The sequence below is a fragment of the Chlorocebus sabaeus genome, chromosome 11 (assembly GCF_047675955.1).
Source record: "Chlorocebus sabaeus isolate Y175 chromosome 11, mChlSab1.0.hap1, whole genome shotgun sequence".
Taxonomy (NCBI): domain Eukaryota; kingdom Metazoa; phylum Chordata; class Mammalia; order Primates; family Cercopithecidae; genus Chlorocebus; species Chlorocebus sabaeus.
This window is the reverse complement of record NC_132914.1, coordinates 73,625,261-73,652,946: the sequence shown is the minus strand read 5'-3', so window position 1 is coordinate 73,652,946 and position 27,686 is coordinate 73,625,261. Positions and strand designations below refer to the sequence as shown.

Genomic DNA, 27,686 nt, shown 5'->3' with positions numbered 1-27,686 from the left:
CAGGCTGGAGTGCAGTGGTGTGATCTCGGCACGTTGCAACCTCCGCCTCCTGGGTTCAAGGGGTTCACCTGCTTCCACCTCCCAACTAGCTGAGACTACAGGCATGTATCACCACACCCAACTAATTTTTATATTTTTAGTAGAGACAGGGTTTCACCATGTTAGCCAGGCTGGTCTCAAATTCCTGGCCTCAAGTGATCTACTTGCCTTGGCCTCCCAGGCCTCCCAAAGTTCTGGGATTATAGGCGTGAGCCATCATGCTCAGCCTAATATTTATATTTATAAGAGGTGAATTCGTTATTATTTCTTAGTTGGTTGAAAGGATGGCCATCTGTCAGTCTAAATAGTCATCATTCTCAGTATCTGCTTTTTTGTTTTTGTTTTGAGATGGAGTCTCACTCTGTTGCCCGTTCTGGAGCACAGTGGCGCAATCTTGGCTCACCGCAGCCTCCGCTTCCTGGGTTCAAGTGATCCTCTCACCTTAGCCTCCCAAGTAGCTGGGATTACAGGCGTGTGCTACCACACCCAGCTAATTTTTGTATTTTTAGTAGAGACGGGGTTTCACCATGATGGCCAGGCTGGTCTCGAACTCCTGACCTCAAGTGATCTGCCCACTTCAACCTCCCGAAGTGTTGAGATTACAGGTGTGAGCCACCTCGCCTGACCTGAATATGTGCTATTGTTACAGGTTCTATAACCTCAGAAAATGTGAAAGTCAGCCTGAGTGTATGTTGCAGAGTGAAAATGGAGCAAGACTACCTGGTTTCCAATCCTCACTTAGCTACTTAATGACCATTTGGAAGGAATTTGGCTTCAATAAAATATCCCAGAGATACTCTTATTACTTTGTGTAAGTTAAAACAAGAGACAGAATATTTTGGAGAAAGGCTATTAAGAAAGTAGTGAAAATCGGCCTGGCATGGTGGCTCACGCCTGTAATCCCAGCACTTTGGGAGGCCAAGGTGGGCAGATCACCTGAGGTTGGGAGTTTGAGACCAGTCTGACCAACATGGAGAAACCTTGTCTCTACTAAAAATGCAAAATTAGCCGGACATGGTAGCATACGCCTGTAATCTCAGCTACTCGGGAGGCTGAGGCAGGAGAATTGCTTGAACCCGGGAGGCAGAGGTTGTGGTGAGCTGAGATCGTGCCATTGCACTCCAGCCTGGGCAACAAGAATGAAACTCCGTCTCAAAAAAAAAGTACGAAAATCGTATAATTTTCTGGAGACGGACTTTTTCATTCCAGGTCTCTAATTATTATTACAAATATTTTTTTCAAAGTCAGCAATTAGTACACAAGTCAAAGATGGCCAGATATATAAGAAAATATGACATGAATGAGAAATAACTGAAACAACAGACAGTAGAAAGAGGCCTGTAAGACTTCTTGGATATTAGAGTGGTCAGATATAGACTATTGTTTTTAAAGTTCTGTTTACTATTTTTAAAAACATAAATGCAGACTTTCAAAATGGAATTATTTAAAATAGCCTGTAGATTTGTGAAATATTAGGATATAAATTTTAGAAATGAAATTAAACATAACCAAAATTAAAAACTCAGTATACATACTAGTAGCAGATTGGACATACAGATGAAGATAGAATTAGTGAAGAGGAAGGTAAGTCAGAAGAATTATTCAGGATACAGCAGGGAAGGAAAAGATGAAAAAAAAAAGAAGTTGAGACATGCAGAATAAAAGGAAAAAAGCTGTCTGTTTTTGGTCATTAATAAAAGAAGTAGAGAAAATAGGACAAAAACAATAAGTGTAATGCCTTTAATTGAACTGATCAAAGATGCTAGTCCACAAATTCTCAAGAAAACAAATTAAAAAGAAACTTACACCTAAATACATCATAGTGAAACTACAGACCATCAAAGACAGAGGGTGAAAACACCCAGATTTCCTTCACAAGAATAACAACAGTTAAACTCACACCTGTTTGACTTCTTTACTGAAACAGTAGAAGCTACAGGTGTACTTCAGGCAAAAGGAGAGTGATTTCAGATGGAAAGTCTGAAGTTGTAAGGATAAACAAATAACAAGGCCTATATGGGCAAATTTAATAATTCTAAATCCAATACAAATGATGTCTTTTGGAGTTAAAAAGAAAGATTTGCAGTACATGACAGTTATTGTATATAAGCCGGAAGGGAGGTAAATAAGTTCTTCCAAGGCCTTTGTATTTCCCAGAAGGAGGGTAAATTAATAATTAACTTTAAACTTTGAAAAGTTAAGTATACATGTTTTAATTTCTGAGTGAAACCACTAAACAGAATGATTAACTTATGTTTTTTAATCTTGACTATTTTATATAAATAGAAGACAAGATAGTAGAGGACAGTAGAGTATGGAAGGAACTAATAGAAAGTCCAAAATAAGATAAATATAAATCAAGATAAGTCAGCAATTATATTGAGTACTAATGATCTAAAGATTAGTATTTAAAAAATTCAGGACTGTGCTGTTACAAGTGACATATCTATATATAAAAGAATAAAGAAAAGTTGGGGTAGGGAAGGACTGGGGATAAAAAGTGCTGCAAACCACTACTGAAAAGAAAGTTCCTGTATCTATTGATACCAGACAGAATAAATTTTGAGGCAAAAAGCATGAGTGCATTATATGCCCTCAAAATATATAAGGAAATTTTATAGAAAACAACATGGAAACTAGATAAATCTGTACTTCTATTCTTCTCTTTGTAATTGAGGGAGAAAAGGACAAAAATCAGTAAATACATATCAAATAGAACTTCTCTACTAACAAATTTGTGTTAATGGACAAATATAGAACTTTATACCCAACAACTGTAGAGTATACCTTCTTATCTAATACATATGGTATATTTATAAAAATTGCTCATATGCTGTGCCATAAAGTAAGTTTCAACACATTTTAAATTATTAAAAGTATTCAGAACATATTATCTGACCTTATTTTTATGTTAGAAATCTATAACAAAAATTTCAATAAAAATTCTGTTATGTTTAAAATTCAGAAATATATTTCTAAATGCCTCATGGATCAAAGAAGAAATCAAAATAGGAATTGAAAAAATGACCTGAACAATTATGAAAGCATCACATATAGAAATTTGTGGAATATAGCTTTAAAATAGTGATTAGGGGGAAATGTTTAGCCTTAAGTGCATATTTTAGAAACAGAAAGGAGAATAAAAATTAATAGGCTAAGTATTTTTCTTAAGTTCAAAAAATAAGAGCAAAATAAATCTCCAAAATGAAAAAAAGACCGTAATAAAGGTAAGAGTAAGAATTAATGGAACAGAAAATACACACACTGGAGAGTTTCAATAAAGCCTAAAATTCTTGGAAAAAGACTAATAGACAAACCTGTGGTACGACTGATTATGAAAAAGAGTGTCACTGCAAATCAACAGACAAAAGGTATTTTTTTTAAAAGTGTAACTCTGATACAGTTAGCCAATATCAAAAATAAAAAAGATATACAACTATAGATGGAGCATGTATTAAACATGTAAGAGAATATTGTGAACTTTTGTATGCTGAGATGTACTCAAAAGTTCATATGAAATAAATTCTTAGAATCGTTTTTAAAAGAAACGGAATACCTGAATAGTCCTAATAACCATTAAGAAATTAAATCAGAGGCTGGGTGCGGTGACTCATGCCAGTAATCCCAGGACTTTGGGAGGTCAAGGCAGGTGGATCACTTGAGGTCAGGAGTTCAAGACCAGCCTGGCCAACATGGTGAAACCCCGTCTTTACTAAAAATACAAAAATTAGCCAGGCGTGGTGGCATGCACCTGTAATCCCAGCTACTTGGGAGACTGAGGCAGGAGAATCGCTTGAACCCGGGAGGCAGAGGTTGCAGTGAGCCGAGATTGTGCCACTGCACTCCAACAGCCTGGGCGACAGAGCAAAACTCCATCTCAAAAAAAAAAAGAAAAACAGAAATTAAACAAGAAAGCACCAAATTCAAGTACATAACAAGTTCTGCCAAACATTAAATGAAGGAATAATTCCAGTCTTGCACAACTGCTTTCAGAGGATGGAAGTGCAGAGTGGGAAGAACACTAGTAATAGTATAAGTTTGACATGAAATTCAACTGAAAGAGATTGTCCTATAATTTTTCCAATCAGTAATGAATATGGATTACAAAACTCCTTAATGGTAGTAGCAATATCTTTTTATAAAGAGAACAATGCATTATGACTAAGTTGGATGAAAATCTAAGGAAGCAGGATTGACTTAACATTAGAAATAAATGTGGTTCACTATACTAACAGATTAAAAGCAGAAAAAAAATATGGTTATCTTAATAGGTGTGAGAAAAGTTTTGATGAAATCCAAATGTCGTTTTGGTAACTCTTAGAAAACTAGAGGGAGTGAACTTCCTTAAATATCTGTATCAGTACCTGTTCCATCTGGACATGGTGGCTCATACCTGTAATTCCAGCACTTTGGGAGGCTGAGGTGGGAGGATTGCTTGAGCCCAGGATTTCAAGACCAGCCTGGGCAACATGGTGAGACCTCATCTCTACAAAAAAAATAAAAGATAAAAAAAAAGACCTAGTAACATGTGTCTCTTGTCTCAACTGCTCAGGAGGCTGAGGTTGAAGGATTGCCTGTTATGGCAGGTTGAGGCTGCAGTGAGCTGAGATCACACCACTGCACTCCAGCCTAGGCAACAGAGAAGACCCTGTCTCAAAACAAACAAACAAACAAACAAAAAACAGAAAAATAAACCCTGTTCCTTAAATATCTATATTAATGTATGTACCAATATCAATATATCCAAATATATATATAAATACATATATAAAAAATACCAAAAATCTACATTAAACATTATACTTAATGGTTAAATATTGACAGTTTTGAGATTAGAAACAAGACAAGCAAGAATGCCTGCATTCACTATTTCTAGGCAATATTGTACTTTAAGTGCTAGATAAATAGAACAGGGTGCACAGAAACAAACCTACACGTATATGAACATTTGACACATATTAATAAAGGAAGTTCTTTTCAATAAACGGTGGCAGGTCAGTTGGTATCTAAATGCAAAGAAAGTGAAATTGTACGTGTATATCACACTGTACTCAAATGTCAATTCCAGATGTATTGTAAATGTAGATGCAAAAAGTAAAACTACATTATTGGAAAATATTTTTATGACTGCAGATTTAGGGAAGAATTTCTTGAGACCCAAAAGCACTGACCTTTAAAGGAAGAGATTGCTAAATTTGAGTACATGAAAATTAAAAGCTCTTCACCAAAGGAAACCATATAGCCTATAAAAAGCCACAGAATAAGGAGATATTGGCAGCAAATACATTTGGTGAAGTACTAGTATCTAGCCTACATCAATAATTCTTATATAATAAGAAAAGATAGACTTTTTTAAAAAAATGTACAAAAGATCTGAAGACGTTCTTCACAAAGGAAATTAGCCAATTAATATGAGAAAGTTCTCAGCACCATTAGTAATCAGGGACACACAGACTAAAAGTTCACTGACAAACTATTGTGCATCTTCCAGACTGGCAAAAATATTAAAAAATTTTCAATACTGAAGTTACTACAGTTATGGAGAAAAGAGAATTTTTGCATAGTTTGGTATAAAGTTGCAGTTACACGTGCTCTGTGACCCAGGATTCCTCCTTCTAGATTTAAACCTTAGAGAAACTTAGAGGTATCTACAACAATATATTTCCAAGAATATTCATAGCACTATTGTTCATCAGGGGAAAGTTAGGAACAATCCAGTGTCTGATAATGGTGGAATGGATAAATAGTGGTATAGTCATGCGGTAGGATTCTAATCAGCAGTGAAAATGAATGAAATACCTACTGTGACATGCTAGTAAATAATTATTGCGCAAGTCAAGTTACTTTTGAGGAGAAAGGGTGGATTGTGATTAAGAATTACGTGGAGGAGGAATCTTATGAAATGTTAGCAATTCTCTATTTCTTGATTTGGGTGATGGTTAAGTAAGCTCTGTGTTAAGTTATACATTTATGTTTTAGGCATTTTTCTGAAGATGTGCTATATTTCACATTTTCTAAAAACCTTTAGAAATAAAAATGGAGTTCTTTCTATTAAATTTTTGATTAATTTATGAAATTTATAAGTTTCAGATAATATACAAGAATTAGACCCTTTTCAGGAACTCACGGTCAACATGAACATCAAGATAATTGGAGTACACTGCAGTAAATACTTTAGTACAAGTATGTGTGAAGTGCTGTTTGTGTCATAGAAAGGAGCAGCTAACTATGCCTGCAAAGTCAAAACAAGGCCTCCCTGAAGGGGTGGCCTTGTGTCTTGAGAGGCACCATGGCATTGTAGAAACAGCATGAGTTTTAAATGTAGACCTAAGTTTAAATCAGCTCTGATACTCGCTTGTTGATGTTGGTCATCTTAATTTCTGTGAGCTTTAGTTTTTTCAACTGTAAAATATGGTTAATTTTTTCTGTGTGTGGCATTGTTTTAAGGATTAGAAAAAAATGAAACCTGTAGCATAGTGTGTTACACTCACTTGGGTTCTCACAAATAGGTATTGGTTGCTTTATTATTGCTTTTATTAATATTGTTGTGTTAATTAGTATAAATATCATTATTGCTGATAAATGAATCAGAATTAGCTAGATATGGAACAAGTTAAAGTTAAAGGCATATAGACTAGGTGGAATAGGATGTCAAAGCAAGAGAAACCCAATAAACTGGAAGAATAGGGAAAGGGTGTGTTTTAAAATTATTTTTATTGAGATATAACTTACATGTAATTAAGTGTGCAGCTTTTGAATTTTTAGTTGCATATAGACACGTGTAATTACTTCCCATAGCAGAAGGCTCTCTCACACCCCTCGGAGTCAGTATTTCCTCCAAAAAGGTAAACTACTGTTCCAGACTCTTAATGCCATAGATTAAGTTTGTAAATAGAATCATTTGGTATGTACTTTTTTTTAAATGGGTAGAGTTGGCTTCTTTCACTCAATGTTTGTTGTTCTTTTTTGTTGCTGTCTAATTTTCTGTTGTGTGACCATACTATAATGTATTCATTAATTTTACTCTTAATAGCCATTTGAAGTGTTTGCAGATTTTGGCTATTATGAATAAAGCTTCTGTGAACATTCTTGTGCCTCCCTTTTGATGGATGTACACACTCATTTCTGTTGGGTATATCTAGGACTAGAATTCCTGTGTGTTAGAATGGGTGTACATTTAACTTTAATAGATACTGTCAAATAGTTTTTCAAAGTTGTTAGGCCACTTTGTGTTCTCACCAGTAGTAAACAGTTTCAGCTGCTCCATGTTTTCACCTGTACCTGGATAGTGTCAATCCTTTTAATTTTAGCCATTCTAATTTTAGCCATTCTAATAAGGATGTAGGTTTCTGTCTCATTGTAGGAGTGGGGAGGATAGTTGGAAGAGAATTTACTACCCCACATCACTAACTAATTTCATTTAACATTCCATGTTGCATTCATGAAAGTTTCATTTTTTTTACATTTTATTTTTAGTATTGGCATTGAGTGATCTTTTTTCTTACCAGAGAGGGAAAAAAGATCCCTTTTTTATATCATATAAAATTTTCAGTAAAATATCTGGATTAAGAAAATGGAACAGATTTTTTTAGCTGTTGTATTAATAAACCAAATACAGAATCAACAGTATTATCCTTGATGTTCTAGAAGTGATTTTAAAATACTTTAGGCACTGGTACTACTTGACATTTTTTAAAATGCTGCTTTATGAATGTACGTATTTTTTTAACATAGGCTTTTATTGGACTCTGACCAAATAATTATAGGGAAGAGTTACTAGTACCTGTCCTCAAAAATAGAAAAACCTCATTAAAATTAAAATGTGTACTGCTACTTTTATGCCTACCACACAAGTCTCAATACAATTGTACCTTTTTTTTTTTAATGCTTTAAGTTCTAGGGTACATGTGCACAACGTGCACGTTTGTTACATATGTATACATGTGCCATGTTGGTGTGCTGCACCCATTAACTTGTCATTTACAACAGGTATATCTCGTAATGCTATCCTTTCCCCCTCGCCCAACTCCATGACAGGCCCCGGTGTGTGATGTCCCCCTTCCTGTGTCCGAGTGTTCTCATTGTTCAGTTCCCACCTATGAGTGAGAACATGTAGTGTTTGGTTTTTTGTCCTTGAGATAGTTTGCTGAGAATGAGGGTTTCCAGCTGCATCGATGTCCCTGCAAAGGACATGAACTCATCCTTTTTATGGTTGCATAGTATTCCATGGTATATATGTGCCACATTTTCTTAATCCAGTCTATCATTGATAGACATTTGGTTTGGGTCCAAGTCTTTGCTCTTGTGAATAGTGCCACAGTAAACATATGTGTGCTTGTGTCTTTATAGCAGCATGATTTATAATCCTTTGGGTATATACCCAGTAATGGGATGGCTGTGTCAAATGGTAATTCTAATTCTAGATCCACTGATGGGTCTTGACTGTTTATGCAATTTGCCAGTCTGTGTCTTTTAATTGGAGCATTTAGCCCCTTTACATTTAAAGTTAATATTGTTATGTGTGAATTTGATCCTGTCATTCTGGTTATTTTGCTCATTAGTTGATGCAGTTTCTTCCTAGCATCAATGGTCTTCACAATTTGCCATGTTTTTGCAGTGGCTGATACCGGTTGTTCCTTTCCATGTTTAGTGCTTCCTTCAGGAACTCTTGTAGGACAGGCCTGGTGGTGACAGAATCTCTCAGCATTTGCTTGTCTGTAAAGGATTTTATTTCTCCTTCACTATGAAGCTTAGTTTGGCTGGATACAAAATTCTGGGATGAAAATTATTTTATTTAAGAATGTTGAAAATTGGCCCCGACTCTCTTCTGGCTTGTAGAGCTTCTGCTGAGAGATCCGCTGTTAATCTGATGGGCTTCCCTTTGTGGGTAACCCGACCTTTTTCTCTGGCTGCCCTTAACATTTTTTCCTTCATTTCAACTTTGGTGAATCTGACAATTATGTGTCTTGGAGTTGCTCTTCTCGAGGAGTATCTTTGTGGCATTCTCTGTATTTCCTGAATTTGAATGTTGGCCTGTCTTGCTAGGTTGGGGAAGTTCTCCTGGATAACATCCTGCAGAGTGTTTTCCAACTTGGTTCCATTCTCCCCGTCACTTTCAGGTACACCAGTCAGACGTAGATTTGGTCTTTTCACATAGTCCCATATTTCTTGGAGACTTTGTTAGTTTCTTTTTACTCTTTTTTCTCTAAACTTCTCACTTCATTTCATTCATTTGATCTTCAGTCACTGATACCCTTTCTTCCAGTTAATCGAATTGGCTACTGAAGCTTGTGCATGCGTCACGTAATTCTCATGCCATGATTTTCAGCTCCATCAGGTCATTTAAGGACTTCTCTACACTGGTTATTCTAGTTAGCCATTTGTCTCATCTTTTTTTCAAGGTTTTTACCTTCTTTGTGATGGGTCTAAACTTCCTCCTTTAGCTGGGAGAAGTTTGATCTTCTGAAGCCTTCACCTCTCCACTCGTCAAAGTCACTCTCCGTCCAGCTTTGTTCCATTGCTGGAGAGGAGCTGTGGACCTTTGGAGGGGGAGAGGTGCTCTGATTTTTAGAATTTTCAGCTTTTCAGCTCTGTTTTTTCCCCATCTTTGTGGTTTTATCTACCTTTGGTCTTTGGTGATGGTGACATACACATGGGATTTTGGTGTGGATGTCCTTTTTCCTTCTAACAGGACCCTTAGCTGCAGGTCTATTGGAGTTTGCTGGAGGTCCACTGCGGACGCTGTTTGCCTGGGTATCAGCAGTGGAGGCTGCACATCAGCGAATATTGCTGAACAGCACATGTTGCTGCCTGATCATTCCTCTGGAAGCTTTGTCTCAGAGGGGTACATGGCTGTGTGAGGTGTGAGTCTGCCCCTACTGGGGGGTGCCTCCCAGTTAGGCTGCTCAGGGGTCAGGGACCCACTTGAGGAGGCAGTCTGTCCGTTCTCAGATCTCAAACTCCGTCCTGGGAGAACCACTACTCTCTTCAAAGCTATCAGACAGGGACATTTAAGTCTGCAGAGGTTTCTGCTGCGCTTTGTTCGGTTATGGGTTATGCCCTGCCCCCAGAGGTGGAGTCTACAGAGGCAGGCAGGCAGGCTTCCTTGAGCTGCAGTGGGCTCCACCCAGTTTGAGCTTCCTGGCCGCTTTGTTTACCTACTCAAGCCTCAGCAGTGGCGGGCATCCCTCCCCCAGCCTCGCTGCCGCCTTGCAGTTCGATCTCAGACTGCTGTGCTAGCAATGAGTGAGGCTCTTTGGGCGTAGGACCCTCCGAGCCAGGCGTGAGATATAATCTCCTGGTGTGCTTTTTGCTAAGACAGTTGGAAAAGTGCAATATTAGGGTGGGAGTGACCCGATTTTTCAGGTGCTGTCTGTCACAGCTTCCCTTGGCTAGGAAAGGGAATTCCCTTACTCCTTGTGCTTCCTGGGTGAGGTGATGCCTCACCCAACTTCGGCTCACACTCGCTGGGCTGCACCCACTGTCCTGCACCCACTGTGCGACAAGCCCCAGTGAGATGAACCCGGTACCTCAGTTGGAAATGCAGAAATCACCCGTCTTATATGTCGCTCACGCTGGGAGCTGTAGACTGGAGCTGTTCCTATTCAGCCATCTTGGAAGCACCTAGTTGTACCTTTATAATAATAATTTGTTCATTGGTGTCGGCTTAGTGCTATATATTAAAGTGTTATGTGATTACAGGAGTATATGCATGTTTGTCCCAATGCACTCTTGTATTTTAGATTCATCCTTTTACAATAACAATAGAAAGTGATGATAATAAAAGTGAACATTAATGTATGCTGTGTGCAGAAACTCTGTGCTAAGTACTTTGTATGTATCCTCATCTAATTCTCATCATACACACATCATAAGATTTTTAAAAAGTCAATCCAGATTTATTTTCCCTAATCTTTTATCACCTCGTCTGAAATTGTTTTCCATTTTCACCAGAGGTATGAAAAGTATGTTGGGTTGGTTCCATTAGTTAGAATTCATTGCTGGAAACCAGCTCACTGGAATAAAAGCTCTATGAGGGCTGAATTTTTGCAAAGTTCTGCAGGAGCAAAGAAAACAGATATTTCACAATGTTGGTGGGTTCAGGGAAATACTTCATTGTTTCTAAGCCTTAATTCTAAAGGATTTTACTAGATATGACCCTTTAGAGATCTTTAATAGTTTAAAGCCGTATGTACAGGCTTCCTGAACTGATTTATATCAAATATAGTCTATACTTGAAAATGAATGACTTACTATACATGTTCAAAAATAGTAATACTGATATACTGACCTTTTTTTTAAGGTTTTGAAAGAGGAAAGGAAGATATTTCTCAAAATAAAGATGAATCTTCACTTTCTATGTCGAAGAGCAAGGTAAGCATATATAAGCAAATACATGATTATGACATTTCCCTAATATTTGAGATGAGGGAACTAACACTGAAATCCTGTGAAGCTTTTATGTGATGTTTTTATGTTGATACATCTAAACCATGTAGTGTGTATTAAAAGAGTGAAGTTCCATTGGGGCTAATGTAAGTATTGTTGGTTACTTAGAAATACAGCTCATTGGTAACCAGTTTTCCTGTCAGAGTAATACTGTTTCTGGTATCTCTGCTATAGCAGCACTTCTCAAACTTGAGTCTGAGGATTGCATTCAGATATATTCTCAGGGTTTATGGCTTTAAAAAAAAAATTCTTAAGTGTTTTGAGTTCATTCAGATGACAATCGAAATAAATGTATTTTACCAGTTAAAAGCCAGATCTTTGCAGTAGTAATTGTCTATGATTGACAGACATTTTCTTAGAATAAGACATAGTTTATGAATCAGTATTTCTCAAACTGGGATACTTAGACACATTCTTAGGCCTGTTGAGCATTTTTTCTTTAAGAGTGCATATTCAGATTTGAGAAACACTATGTGATGCAGTAACCAGTTTCCCTGTGGGTTTGTAGTTCACTAGATTTTCTATAACTTGAGGGGATTCGACTTTCGACTTTTTTTCTGGTAAGATTTAGTAGCAGGAGGAGCTTTTATGTTTATGGGATCAAACTTCCATGACTGTAAGACAACTGTTTCTAAAGACTAAGTTCTCTGTTATTCTCAGCAGTTGGACTTGCTCTTACAACTTACATCTTTTGGATACTTTTAAAGGATAACAGTTATCCATTGGTCTTAGGAACCAAAAACATTGGTACAACTCCAAATAAAAGTAATAACCATGTACACCTCCATTACCATAATAACCCTAACCTCTTTAATCCTCCCGATCATCATTACCTTTATCAACCCTAACAAAAAACACTTGTTCCCAAATTATGTAAAAACAATTATTATATCTGCTTTTATTACTAGCCTCCTTCCCACAACTCTATATATTTTCCTAGACCGAGAAATAATTATTTCAAACTGATATTGAACAACATCCTAAACATTAGAACTAACACTAAGCTTCAAACTAGACTATTTTTCCATAATATTTATTCCAGTTGCACTATTCATCACTTGATCTATTATAGAATTCTCATTATGATATATAAGCTCAGACCCAAACATTAAGCAATTTAAATGTCTACTTATTTTTCTTACCACTGTATTAATTCTAATTACTAACAACAACCTCTTCCAACTTTTTATTGGATGGGAGGGTGTAGGAATTATATCCTTCCTACTAATTAGTTGATGGCACGCTCGAACAGACGCCAACACAGTGGCCATCCAAGCAATCCTATACAACCGCATGGGCGATATTGGCTTTATCCTAACCCTAACATGGTTTCTCCTACATTATAACTCATGGGACTTTCAACAAATATTCATCCTAGACTCCAATTTAAACTTTCTCCCACTGATAGGCCTTCTCTTAGCAGCAACAGGAAAATCAGCTCAACTTGGTCTCCATTCTTGACTCCCCTCCACTATAGAAGGCCCAACCCCAGTTTCAGCTTTACTCCACTCCAGCACCATAGTCATAGCTATCCGCTTCCACCCGCTAATGGAAAACAACACGTTAATTCAAAGCTTTACACTATGCCTAGGGGCCATTACTACTCTATTCACAGCAATTTGTGCCCTAACACAAAACGATATCAAAAAAATCGTAGCCTTCTCCACCTGAAGTCAATTAGGCCTAATAATAGTCACTGTCGGCATCAACCTACCATACTTAGCATTCCTACACATCTGCACCCATGCCTTCTTCAAAGCCATACTATTTATTTGCTCTGGGTCTATTATCCACAATCTAAACAATGAGCAAGACATTCAAAAAATTGGAGGATTATTTAAAATGATACCCCTTACCTCAACTTCCCTAACCATCGATAACCTGGCACTCACAGGCATGCCTTTTCTCACAGGCTTCTACTCCAAAGACCTCATCATCGAAACCGCAAACACATGATATACCAACGCCTGAGCCCTATCTATCACTCTCATTGCCACTTCCCTAACAAGCGCCTACAGTACTTGAACTATTCTCCTCACCCTAACAGGACAACCTCGCTTCCCAACCTTAATCAACGTTAACGAAAACACCCCCACCCTATTAAGCGCAATCAAACGCCTCACAATCAGCAGCCTACTCGCAGGATTTCTCATTACCAATAGCATCTCTCCCACCTCACCTCCCCAACTAACAATATCATCTCACCTAAAACTCTCGGCCCTGTACATAACTGCTCTAGGCTTCCTAGTAGCCTTGGATCTTACTCTTATAACCAATAAACTTAAAATGGATATCCCATCATACATATTTAAATTCTCTAACATACTAGGATATTTTCCCATTACAATTCATCGCACAGCTCCCTACCAAAACCTGCTTATAAGTCAAAACGCAGCTTCCCTTTTACTAGACTCAATCTGACTAGAAAAATCTATACCTAAAACAATCTCACACACCCACATTATCACCTACATCCTCACAACCACTCAAAAAGGTATAATCAAATTTTATTTTCTCTCTTTCCTTATCCCTCTCACCCTAACCTTATTTCTAATAACGTAACCTATTACCCTGAGCAATCTCAGTCACAATATACTCACCAACAAACAATGTTCAACCAGTAAGTACCACCAACCAACACCCATAGTCATACAAAGCACCCACACCAATAGAATCCTCCCGAATTAACCCCGGCCCTTCCCCCTCAAAAATCACTCAACTCCCTATATTGTTAAAATTAACCACCACCACTAACCCATCAAAATCTAAAACTCATAAAATCAATCCTACCTCCATCGCTAACCCTACTAAAAGACTCCCCAGTATCTCAAACCCTGAACCCCATGCCTCAGGATACTCTTCAATAGCCATTGCCATAGCATAACCAAAAGCAACCATTATACCTCCCAAGTAATTTAAAAATACCATTAAACCCATATGAGCTCCCGCATATCCTGTTCTTGAGAGTGGTTGAGAAGATTGCACAATACATTTTTATGTAGGATTTTACACAAATATTATTCCCACTTTTCATGTATACATTACACAAAAGTTCATCTATCATATTAGTGTAAAGCACTTAGGCTAGAAGTTTAAAAGTACTTTGTATTTATATAACATATATGAGAAATGCCTGGATCACCAACGGGAGAAAAGATTTCTTTCCCCATTGCAAGGTTCATGGCTGAGATCCCATAACAAAAGAAAGATGAACAAGAGAAAAGCATACATATGTGTTTAATATAAGTTCTGTGTGACACAGGAGCTTTCAGAAATGAAGACCCAAAAGAACAGGGAAATCTGTGTATTTTTATGCTTTGGTTTGATGAAGAGCAGACAGTCACAGAAGTATGATTGGACAAAGGTTGGGGGGTATTATATGATGCTAATACACTGAGGGGAATTTAGCAAGGCCTGTTTGTTCAGCTGCTTCTTGGTATCTCTGTGTCTTTGGGTTCTTTCTTCTAAGGGTAAGTGGAGCACCTGCTTCAGGGGAAGGTCAGAGAAGTATATTGTGGCCTGCTTTAGAGCAGAAAGGCAGAAGGTCAGAGAGTGATCTTTCTGCTTTTCAAGTTTTCTCAGTTTCCTTTAGCTTAAAAGAGTCAGTATGCCCCTGTATTTTGTATTTATACTGACTTAAAAGAGTCAGTATGCCCCTGTGAGTTTTGAGCTCTGTCAATCATTTTACATGATCTGTATTATTAAAGAAAGTAGGAAATAATTTATCTTAGGTCTGCCACAGCTAGAAATATAATGAGATTTATAGAGTTTTTTTTTTTTAAAGATCTATTTTCAAGCAATTAATACCAGAATTGGTGAATACATGGTATAATGGTATTCCTACTCCAAAGCCTAAACACCTAAACACACAGATCTACATACCACAGCTACCTATTTGCCATCTATATGTACCCTTTAATGGGGGAGGCCTGAAAAGGAACTTTGCATACTTTAAATGAAGCTGTGTGCCTTAATTGGGGGGACAAAAAAAAAAACCCTCAAGCTTTACAACTATGCTTTGGGTACAGTAGCATCTAATCATATGTGGATCTTTAAATTAATTAAAATTAAATAAAATTAGAAATTTAGCTCCTCAATTACACTAGTCACACCTCAAATGCTCAGTAACCACGTATGGCTAGTGGCTGCCACACTGGACAGCTCAGATATAAGACATCTGGCATTTAGAAAGTTCTACTGGGCAGCGCTGCTTTAAAATGAAAAGAGTCAATTTGAATCTTGACTCTCCTATTACCTATAAATTTTTAGCTGTTAGTTTCAATGTTATTAATAGCTACTTTTTTTTTTTCGAGACAGAGTCTCTCTCTGTCACCCAGAATGGAGTACAGTGACACGATCTTGGCTCACTGCAAGCTCCACCTCCCAGGTTCATGCCATTCTCCTTCCTCAGCCTCCCGAGTAGCTGGGACTGTAGGAGCCTGCCACCAGAGCTGGCTAATTTTTTTGTATTTTCAGTAGAGACGGGGTTTCACCGTGTTAGCCAGGATGGTCTCGATCTCCTGACCTCATGATCCGCCCATCTCGGCCTCCCAAAGTGCTGGGATTACAGGCCTGAGCCACTGAGCCCGGCCATTAATAGCTAATATTTTTGTTTTTTTAAAGAGTTGAAGGCCTCACTATATTGCCTAAGCTGGATTCGAACTCCTAGGCTCAATCAGTGCTCCCACCTCAACCTCCCAAGTAACTGGGACTGCAGGCACATGCCACCATGCCCAACTTAATAACTACTTTTTGTTGAGAGTTTACTTGGGCCATTTTAACATTCATAACAATACTAGAAGACAGGTATTGTTGGCTCCATTTTATGAATGAACAAACTGAGGCTCAGACAAATTAATTCCCCAAGACTCAAAATAGTAAGTCTTAAAACTAGAGTTCACAGTGGCTTCAGTTTTCTTTTTTGTTCAGGGGAGGTAAGATCTACCTCCCAGATTGTGGTAGCAGAAAGTACCTGACAAAGTAGCTGGTTAACAGTAGATAGTTAAGAAGATATTTTCTTATGAATAAAGCATTAGAGTGAATGAATGGGATTCTTAACATAACTATTTGGTATATAAGTAAAATTATACTCGTCATATTATTTTCCAAGAGCTCTAACTTACTGATTTTCTCGTAGTTTAGATTTAATCTTAGTTTATTCTGTTAGCTTAAGATGTCTGTAGTTGCTCCTTTGTCTTCAAATATTTTAACATGCGGCTGGGCACAGTGTTTCATGCCTGTAATCTGAGCACTTAGGGAGGCTGAGATGGGAAGATTGCTTGAGCTCAGGAGTTTAAGAACAGCCTGGACATGATAAAACCCTATCTCTACAAAAAATACAAAAATTAGCCAGGTGTAGTGACACATGCCACATGCCTGTTGTCCCAGCTACCTGGGGGGCTAAGGCAGGAGATGCTTGAGCCCAGGAGGTTGACGCTGCAAGTGAGCTGTGTTTGCGCCATTGCACTCTGGCCTGAGAGACGAAGTGAGACCTTATCTCAAATATATAAATTTGTATATATGTATGAGCATGCAACCAACTCTCTTGTTTTTCAGAACAGTGTAAAATTTTACATTTATCATTAAACCTCATACTTGTGGAATTCTGAAGATTTTTATTCTTATCTGAGTAATTTTGGAAAACAAGATTTGTTATTCCTTTCATGATTGAGTTGTGTAACTGAGAACATCAAACAATTTTAACTTTTCCCAACTTGATGCAAAAAATATGAATACTCTCATTTTGGTCGCAGGATTTTAGGTTAAATGTCATTTCTAAAAATTCTTAATTGAGCCTGATTAACACAATGAAATACACCTGCCTCATCCCCAGACATTATTTAAAAATAAAGGAGCTGGGCACAGTGGCTTTTGCCTGTAATCCCAGCACTTTGGGAGGCTGAGGTGGGAGGATTGCGTGAGCCCAGGAGTTTGAGACCAGCCTGGGCAACCTAGCGAGACCTTGACTCGCTACCCGGGAAACTAAGGTGGGAGGATCACTTGAGCCCAGGAGTTGGAGGCTTCAGTGAGCTGTGATCGTACCACTGCCCTCCAGGCTGAGTGACAGAGTGAGACCTGTCTCAAGAAATAAAATAAGGCAGTTCCTCTTTCTCATGCACCTTTTCCTAGGCTTTTTCATTGTATGAATAAGTGAATTGGAAAAGTTGGTTAATCAGATTATCCCAAACAAAGTAGCATTTTAAAATGAATTTTTAATTATCCATCTCAACAAAAGGAATTACAACATAACTAATGTGTCTAGTGGGATAAAAGGAATTCTGTTAAAAGGATAAGGGGTTTTTGAGCTCACATCTCTTGATTCTTCAACCATTTAACTACTTGCCTTGTAGGTTTGCTGAATCTGTTACTTGCTTTAAAATATACATTTACCTGGACGGTTAACAAACGTTTCTAAACCAAAATGTCTGATGTGATCACAGTAACTTATCATTATCCTTGTTGTTCCTTATATCTGTAGCATTATATAATTTTCAAAGCAAATTGCAAAGTATTTTCATAAATAAATGTCCCATTATTTAAATCTCTAAAGGTCAGATTTTTGATAGCACTTGCAATCTGAGATATAGACATAAACCTGAAACAATATATTACCAAGTACTAAGTTAAACACTTTAAGTATCATTTAACCCTCAAAGCAACCCTATAAATTAGTAGTAGTATCTTCATTTTACAGATGAAGAAACTAAGACTGACAGATGAAATTAACTTCTCAAAGTCACAGAGCCTATAAGGGGACAGCAGTTAAAGGGGAAAAGAGAGAAGAAAAAGAGAAGGAAAGAAATAAAAAATATAACATGCTAAGCATTCTAATGCCATTTAACAAAGAGGCAAGCAGTAATATACATTAAACTTGCCTATCTTGATGGTCATCCTTAAGAGAGTGGTCAATAAAGTTTATGAAGGAAGGGAAACTTAGTTTAGTAAAATGTCCCCAACAAAAAAATCATTTACATTTTTGGCATTTGAAAGGTGTTTTGATTTAAAAAACTGAGGTAGTAATGTAGAAAAGACTAGAACGTGGTCATTCCTTTTTGTATTTCAGAACTAGACTGCACGTTATGTCAGAGATTCCTTGAGGTATGTGAGTTAAAGATTCCTTGAGGTCGGTTTACCACGCTCATGTGACACCCTTCTGGCCTGCTGGTCCCTATGTACAGTAATCTTTTAGGAATAACCAAGCTAGAGCTTAATTGTTAGGGAAGCAAATTTGATTTTTTTTAAGACAAGGTCTCACTTTATCATCCAGACTGGAGTGTAGTAGTGCAGTCACTGCTCACTGCAGCCTGAAACTCCTAGGCTCGGGTGATTCTCCTGCCTCAACCTCCCAAATACCTGGGACTACAGGGACATGCCACTATGCCTAGCTAATTTTTGTGTTTTTCATAGAGACGGTGTCTCACCATGTTGCCCAGGCTGGTCTTGAACTCCTGGGCTCAAGCAATCCTCCCGCCTTAGCCTCCCAAAGTGCGGAGATTGCCAGCATGAGTCACCACGCCCGGCCACAGATTTCTTCTTGTTCGTAAAGATAGATCTTAACTTTAAGATACCATATGAACAGTTTTAAAAGATGAGAAATTAATATAGTGAGATAAGTAAGAACATGAAGCTAGGAATTAGATGAGGGTACAAATCCCAGCTCATCCACTTTGTAGCTTTGCAACTTTGGAAAGATATGTAATCTGTTAGTTTTAGTGTCTTCATTAGTAAAAGAGGGATACAACTACTATCTCCTAAGTCTGCTTTGAGTATGTAAATGTTTAACATATACAGTTGATCCTTGAACAACATGGAGGTTAGGGGCACTGACCCTCCACTCCCCTGTGCATATAAAAATCTGCATGTAACTTTTGACTCCCTAAAAACTTAACTACTGTAATTGTGTACTGTTGACCAGAAGCCTTACTGATAACATAGTCAATTAACACTTATTTTGTATATGTATTGTATACTGTATTCTTACAATAAAGTAAGCTAGAGGAAAGAATATGTTATTTAAAACAATCATAAGGAAGAGAAAATGTATTTACTATTTATTAAGTGGAAGTGGATCATCAGAAAGGTCTGTCTTTGTTATCTTCACATTAAGTAGGCTAAGGAGGAAGAGAAAGAGTTAGTCTTGCTGTTTCAGGTGGCAGAGGCAGAAGAGGTGGAGGAGTTGGTAGGGGAAGCGAGAAAGGCAGGTACACTCAGTGTAACTTTTGTAGAAAAAAAATCTACCTATAAGTGGACCTACGCAGTTCAAACTGTGTTGTTCAAGAGTTAACTGTACTTGGTAAATAGTAAACAACCATGAATATTCATTAACTTTTAAGGTAATACTATTAACATTTTTTGTTTAATAGTTTTTAAAAAGTACACTACTGTAAACGTTATCCTATTAAGTTGTGGGAAGTAGAATCTCCTAATAATTTTAAGCCATCATATTCCTCTGACAATAGCCATGCCATTTTGTGTTCCCAGGGCCAAGGAGAAGACAGAAACCTGTTTGGCTTGAGGAATGTTATGAAATTGTTTTTGATATCACAATATATACCATCATCATTGGAGTAATTAATGTGATGTTTCAACTCCAGTTCTTAAAGGAGTAACTTTCCCAAAAGTTTAACTAGGTTGATTTCTACATTGAAAATTGTTTGCATTTCCCTTCTGGTTCAGCCAGTTAATACCATCACCTTAATAGCCCTTATTTCATACCAAGTAGCAGAAGTGTTTTTAGGAGAGATGAGAGAAATGAGCTGCAAGTACCTATTTTATTTTCATTTTATTAATTCATTAGATATTTACTGAGTTCTTTCTTTTCTTTGGGTGATACACACTGTGTATCGTTGACAAATAAATGTGTTATCTGTTCTTATTAATCTAAAAATTGAGGGAATTGTATACAAAGGTGTGTATCCTTGATGATATTTAGTAATATTATGCACATCTGGCTGCTCAACATTTGAAAGCCACCATTTGGATCAGGTTCTGCATACTTTCTTGGCACTACTTAGGAGTACTGCTAAGAACTTTAAGTGCCTTCTGCTATGTCTAACAATAGTTAAAAATAAAACTTCTGGATGTTGAAGGAGTATGTTTAATTTTGTTTTTCCAAAACAAATAGAGCTTTTAAGTTTTGTGCTTTTCTACTCTGGTGAACCTATGTGGTCTCTTTAAACAAGCATTGCATTAGGAAACCTGGGTTCTGATCTCTGCAGTGTTAGTGATTGTTAGTTTGGAAAATCAACCTTCCTGAGCCTCCCTTTCATGATTTGTAAAATGGAGATAAAACAATCTGTTGTGCCTATTTTTCAAGATTCTTGTGAGGATTAAATAAAAATGTGAAGTATAAACTGAAAGTCTGGAAAGAAATTTAAGACATGAATAATTTAGTGAGGAAATCCCACTCACTTGATAGGTAGAAAGTAGTAGATCCTGGAAATATTGGTGTTTACACACTGTACAGATTAGATAGAGTGACTTAATACTGGTTTCTAAAAGTGTTTGTATTTCTTCCTATTGAAGGAGGAGTAGAAGCAGGGCAATATGTGCATCAGCTTGTTAGAATTTGTGTCTTTTTTTTTTTTTTAAGAATATTTCAACTGTTAAAAGATAACATTACTTTGGCTACTTTTGTCCTAGGTATAAATAATTATATATGTTCTTAGAAATACTCTTAAAAAAAAAAATGTAAAATCTACAAATGATCTTACTTAACTTCACACTGTAGGTTTGTATACTGATTAGTTTTAACTTTTTTATATTTATGGATTTAACATGGATTCATTTTTAAAGACATACTATATGGGGAAAAATGCTATTTGAAAATTGACATTTGCTTAAATCATAGCAATAAATGAGAAAGATGTCACATAGTTTTAACATTAATTTTTATGCTATGTGTAGAAAATCTGAAGGATTTAATTATTTCTCTTCTGTTTCTGTATGATTTCAGTCTGAATCTAAACTTTATAATGGCTCAGAGAAGGACAGTTCAACTTCAAGCAAACTCACAAAAAAAGAATCTCTTAAGGTTAGTTTCCAGTTATTTCTGAAAGGTAATTTACATTGTGCTTTGCATGTGTGTTTGGAAGTAGGCTAATAAGATAAATATATATGTGTGTTCCTAAAGAAAGAAAAAACATCCAGTGGTACAGACAGGCAGGCACACATAGAAAATGTTAATATTTGTATGGTACACTGTGATCAACTGATAAGGCTGATTGATGAGTGTCCCAGAGCAGACTGCTTCGGGCCTCAAATGGCAGCTGCAGAGGCCGAGGACTTGATATCTCTACACAGATGTATCCGAACTAGGTATATCATCCCTGTGTTGTCGAACTCCTGATGGGAACTCTGGCACCCATTGAAATTAGAGATTACTAACTCCTGGGTCATGGCCTGAACTTGACCTGCATAATGTTTTAAAATTTTGACCCAACAGTTAATTAAAAATTCAGCTATCCAATTTCTCTGAGAAATATGTAGCATTGGGCTTACCTTCCTGAGTGGCCATAGAATCTGGAGCTTAAGAAACACTTGCTTTCCAACTGGCTCTGGTTCCTGCCTAGTCTATTTTACCATTTGTGTTCCATGCCTAGTCCTATATATGTTTGTATTTGCATCCCATATTAAATCAGATAGATTAATAAAGACCAAAATCTAAAGTTTTGAGGGTATAGAATTATTAAAATTGTATTATGTCTAGTCTGTTTATCATTAAATGCAACTTTTCTGGTGTAAAATTTTGTTAGTTTTTAAAAATGTAGTCACTAATACGTTATCATCACTCTTCCGCTATCCAAATTATAACAACAAAGCAACAATAAGACCTCATTAGTCCACTGCTGATTCCCCAAATGATTAGAATTAACTTACTTATGAAGGTGAAACTTTGATATTTTGGATAAACTAATTTTATAGTTATGGTTTCTTAATTATGTATAACTTACATATTAGTATTGGGAAAGAGAACAAAACTTCAATTGCAAACAGTTGTGGCATTCTTTGTTATCTGAAAAAATTGGTAACAGAGAAGGTTTCTATCAGTAAGAGAATATATTAATAAATATTTTAGAAGCACTATAGGCCAGTGGTTAAAAGAATAGCTTTGGGAGCTAGTCTGCCTCTGTTTGAATGCTGACTCTATAATTTACTAAATGTGTGATTCTGAGCAGGTTACTCTCTCTGCCTCAGTTTTCTTATCTATAAAACAAGGATAATACTTCTACTTCACAAGGTTGTTGTGAGGGTTAAATGAGGTAATGACAATACAAGTAAAGTGCTTAGAACTGTGGCTGGTTCACAGAATGCCCTCAGTGTTAGAGCTCTTATTATTTTAATTTGCAGTAGGAATCCTATGTAACACTTAAAAGAATGAGAATGATACAGACGTGAATACTCTTCAAAAAATGTTTACTGGGGAAACTTTTTGCATGCTAAACACAAAATGTAAATGTTTTATAGGTTGTTACTTAGAAAAGGTCTGAAAAGACAGTGTTTTCCAGAAGATTAACAGTCATCAATTTAGAGGATTGGAATAGGATGGGGTATAATAAAAATGGCTTCTAGCTTTATGTTTGAAATTTTTATTGTGAGATTGTGTTAATGCATTGTGTAATTAAAAAGAGGTAAAATTGGCCAGGTGTGGTGGCTCACGCCTGTAATCCCAGCACTTTGAGAGGTGGGCGGATCACTTGAGGCCAGGAGTTCAAGACTATTCTGGCCAACATGGTGAAACCCCATCTCTACAAAAAATACAAAACTTAGCCGGGCATGGTGGCATATGCCTATAATCCCAGCTGCTTGGGAGGCCGAGGCACAAGAATTGCCTTAACCCAGGAGATGGAGGTTCAGTGAGCTGAGATTCCGCCACTGCACCCTAGCCTGGGTTACAGAGTGAGACTGTCTCAAAAAAAAAAAAAAAAAAGAAGTAAAATTATTTAAAAGATATGTAGAACTGCGCTAGTGATCAGAAAGACTAGATTCTAACCTTGGTTGTCTAAGACTAACTCCTGCTAAGAAAAAAAAAAAAAACTATAGTATTTTTATTGTCAGATTCTGGAATTCTAAAGCGGTTTAGAATTTTATACTATCACCATTGTAGTATGAAATTCTAAACCTCTTTAGAATACTAGACTATTAGGATAAAAGACAGTGTGGTGATTCCACAAAGACCTAAAGACAGAACTATGCGACCTAGCAATCCCATTACTGGGTATATACCCAAAGGAATGTAATCGTTCTATTATAAAGACACATGCATGTGTATATTCATTGCAGCACTATTCACAATAGCAAAGACATAGAATCATCCTAAATGCCCATCAATGAGAGACTGGATAAAGAAAATGTGGTACACCGTGGAATATTATGTAGCCATAATAAAGAATGAGATCATGTCTTTTACAGAGACATGAATGGAGCTGGAGGGCATTATCCTTAGCAAACTAATTCAGAAACAGAAAAACCAATACTGCATGTTCTGACTTAGAAGTGGAAACAAAATCATGAGAACACATGGACACACAGAGGGAAACAGCCCACACTGGAGCCTTTCAGAGGGTGAGGGTGGGAGGAAGGAGAGGATCAGGAAAAGTAAGTAATGGGTACTAGGCTTAATACCTGAGTGATAAAATATGTACAACAAACCCCCATGACACAGGTTTACCTATATAACCAACCTGCATTTGTACCCCTGAACTTAAAATAAATTGCTCATTTCTGTTGAGTTTTTAGCTTTTCTGTTATTTCTATAAAATAGGTACAAAAGAAAAATTACCGAGAAGAAAAGAAAAGAGCCACAAAGGAGCTGCTCAGTACAATCACAGATCCTTCTGTTATTGTTATGGCTGATTGGTTGAAGGTCAGTGTGTTTTGAATCATGAATTCAGATTGCTGGATGTTCACTTACTGGAATGGAAAAGCCCAGAGTATACCTAAAGCCTGCAAGACAAAAACAACTCCTAAGATGATTGTTTTTCACTGGCAAAGAAACTATTATTGTATTCCCGGAGGTTCTGTGTTCCCATCCTAATGAAGAGAAGAAATCTTAATGTCTTTCTTAGCAGTAGCGTCAATTACATACAGTATAGCAGTTCTTTTAAAAAAGCTTTTAGATTTGTGTGATATGTTGTCTAATACAATGTGCTGTAAAAAATACGTTGCTTGCTATTCCAATTATTGTTAAGTATTACCGTACACTTAGTATATTATTGAAAAGATGAGACAAATTTAATATAAAAGCTATTTTAAAATAGTTGGATACATAATATATTTTTTAAAAATGAAAATTGTTAATTATCAGACAAGCACACATCGCTGTTTCCAGACCCTATTCTTTGGGCCTCTGGTTATTTTTATTTCCTTTTCTTTCATCCTGGTCACTCTATCCTCTTTCTCATTCTTATCTGAAAGACAGCTGTAGGAATCCTAAGTTTAAGAATGATCTTGTAGGACTCTGACTCACAGGAAATTTCAGTACTTGGCGTGTACCTGAGAATCACTCCAACCCTGAAAACTTTCCACTTTTGCCAAGACTTACTAAGGCCTCTGACCTCGTAAGCCTTATGAGATCTGTCACAGGACTCCCCTCACTAAAATGAGAGTCTAGTGATCGTTTCCCTGACAATTCAGGTAACTAATTCTAGGGTTTTCAATCTTGTGCTAATAACACCTTCCAACTTGTTTTGACTCTACTTAGAAGTGCATTAGCTCAAGATCTCACTTAGGTTTTTCAGAGTTAAAGCTGCCCTCTATTAAGTCCCCAACACATTCTCTGGCTGACTTTCTCTACCTTACCTTCCTTCTGATAATTTGTCCTCCGTGTTCTGTTGCATCTCCATGATCCAAAATGTTATTTCAGAGTACCTGTCTTCCTTTTGCCTCTCTTGTCTTACCATTCTTTTACTTATACACATATCTTAGATTTTCTCTTTTCTTCATGCCTGGTTCCAAACTCCTTCTTTCTAAATGTTTCTTGTTGAGAGTTACTGTGGTATGCCTATTTGGGGGATTATGGAATCCTGTATTATTTCATACTTCATGTAGGTGCATTGAAATAACAGATGTTTTACAGTAAATAAAAGTATAATTCTTATTTTTGATCTAAATATTAATATCATTTCACTATTTTGAGTTCACTGAATTGCATAGATACAATTTTAATAGGTGATGGAAATAGAAATTTATAGAAAAAGTAGTTTTATACTTACTATTGACATAGCGTTAAACCCTAGGATAAGGAACATTTTATGAAAGTATAGGGATTCATGTAACTTGTATTTTAAAATATCCTCCAATAAATTTATATGGCATACTTTATGTAATTACTGGGAACAAAGTAATTTGAATAAGGTAATTTTAGGGGCTAGGAGGAAATTATTTTCTTTTCCTACCACTCACCAAATACTTAGGGAATGCCTAGTGTGTGCCAGCAGTGTTTTCAGCACTGTTGATGTGGTAAAGGGGAAAAATTATTTTAAGCAGAATCATCATATACACACAAATAAGATTACAGCCATGATCAATGTTACAAAAAGAAGAATCTCAGTACTAGGAAAGTATATTTTAATGGCCCCTGACCTGGTCAGGGAGATTAGGAAAATTATTCTACTTAGTACACTATTTCGAAACTGTTGGCCTGTCTCTCACTAAAATTTAAGTGTCTTAGAAACAAGAGCCGTGTCATTTTCATGTCTGTTTGCTGTGCTTGCCATGTAGTGGCTTTTAAATAAAATATTTAAAGTGTGCATGTTATGGAAATTTTAGATTAAAACATCGTATTTGCAATTTTTTGGTTTAGACCTTGGAGAACAGATCTTCATTTTTAAAATAAATTTATCTTTCTGTAGATTCGTGGTACTCTAAAGAGCTGGACCAAGTTATGGTGTGTGTTGAAACCTGGGGTGCTACTGATCTATAAAACCCAAAAAAATGGTCAGTGGGTAGGAACAGTTCTTCTGAATGCCTGTGAAATCATTGAACGTCCATCAAAAAAGGATGGCTTTTGTTTCAAACTTTTCCATCCTTTGGAGCAATCTATTTGGGCAGTGAAGGTATGTAAGCGCTTGTTATATAGGTGAAAGGTAAAGATGATAATCCATGAATAGAACTGAGATAAATCAATCAAATGAGATTCGTCCTCTGCCAGGACTTATAAATCTGTTGTGCTTTCCAGTGCATTATTCCCCATTCTGCCTCTACTCACAACAAAATGTGCACCAAAAAGCTTTACTTTTGAGGTCTAACTTTTTATATTGCATCTTTTTATCTCTTTTGCCCTTGGGGATTCAATTTGTACTATGTTTTTCAGTTTGTAATTACTAACTCAGCTTTGTAACATTGTATTATATTTATTGTTGTTGGTTTTGTTTTGTTTCCCGCGGCCCGCCCCATGTTTTTTCTCTTTATCAAAATGGTAAGTAGAATTCCCTGGAACAGAAATTGCCTTTTTTTTTTTTTTTTTTGTGGTCTTTCCTGTAGTGATGTAAAGGTGTGATGGGAAGCCTATTATAAGCAGAAGCAATCTTATTTACTCTTTAAAAAAAAATTTTTTTTAATTACTTACTCTTGAGAAAGAGACAGGTTTCTTTAAAGATGAAGCATTAATGTTTTTTATAACTGAAAAGCATTACTGTGGCTGGGTGCAGTGGCTCATTCCTATAATCTCAGCACTTTGATAGGCCAGGGCAGTTGGATCGCTTGAGCTCAGGAGTTCGAGACCAGCCTGGGCAACATAGTGAAACTGCGTCTCTATAAAAAATACAAAAATTAGCCGAATATGGTGACATGTACCTGTAGTCCCAGCTATTCAGGAGTCTGCGATGGGAGGATCACTTGAGCTTGGGAGGTCAAGGAGGTTTCAGTGAGCCATGAGCATGCCACTGCACTTCAGCCTGTGCAACAGAGCAAGACCCTGTCTCAAAAAAAAAAGTATTATACTAACAGAATAAATGAGTCAAGTTTAAGTGGTTTTGTGTATGTATGTGTGTTTTTTAGGCAAGATTTTACTATCACCTAGGCTAGACTGCAGTGGCGTGATCATTGCTCACTGCAGCCTGAAACTTTTGTGCTTAAGCAGTTCTCCCACCCCAGCCTCCCAAGTAGCTAGGACCACAGGCACATGCCACCATGCTCAGCTAATTTTTTTAAAAAAAATTTGTAGAGATGGGGTCTTTCCATGTTGCCCAGGCTGGTCT

At 36.9% G+C, this 27,686-nt stretch overlaps 1 protein-coding gene across 9 annotated transcripts in view; it reads left to right on the top strand.

Annotated features, from left to right (window-relative positions):
• OSBPL8 (oxysterol binding protein like 8) overlaps positions 1-27,686 on the top strand; it is a 216,489-nt gene that overhangs the window by 144,813 nt on the left and 43,990 nt on the right. For all 9 annotated transcript variants that reach the window (XM_037996779.2, XM_008004084.3, XM_008004082.3 and 6 more), the window contains 4 exons: positions 11,342-11,412; positions 21,443-21,520; positions 24,251-24,352; positions 26,340-26,543. In XM_037996779.2, coding sequence (XP_037852707.1) covers positions 11,342-11,412; positions 21,443-21,520; positions 24,251-24,352; positions 26,340-26,543 — 455 coding nt within the window. The remainder of the gene's footprint in view (positions 1-11,341; positions 11,413-21,442; positions 21,521-24,250; positions 24,353-26,339; positions 26,544-27,686) is intronic.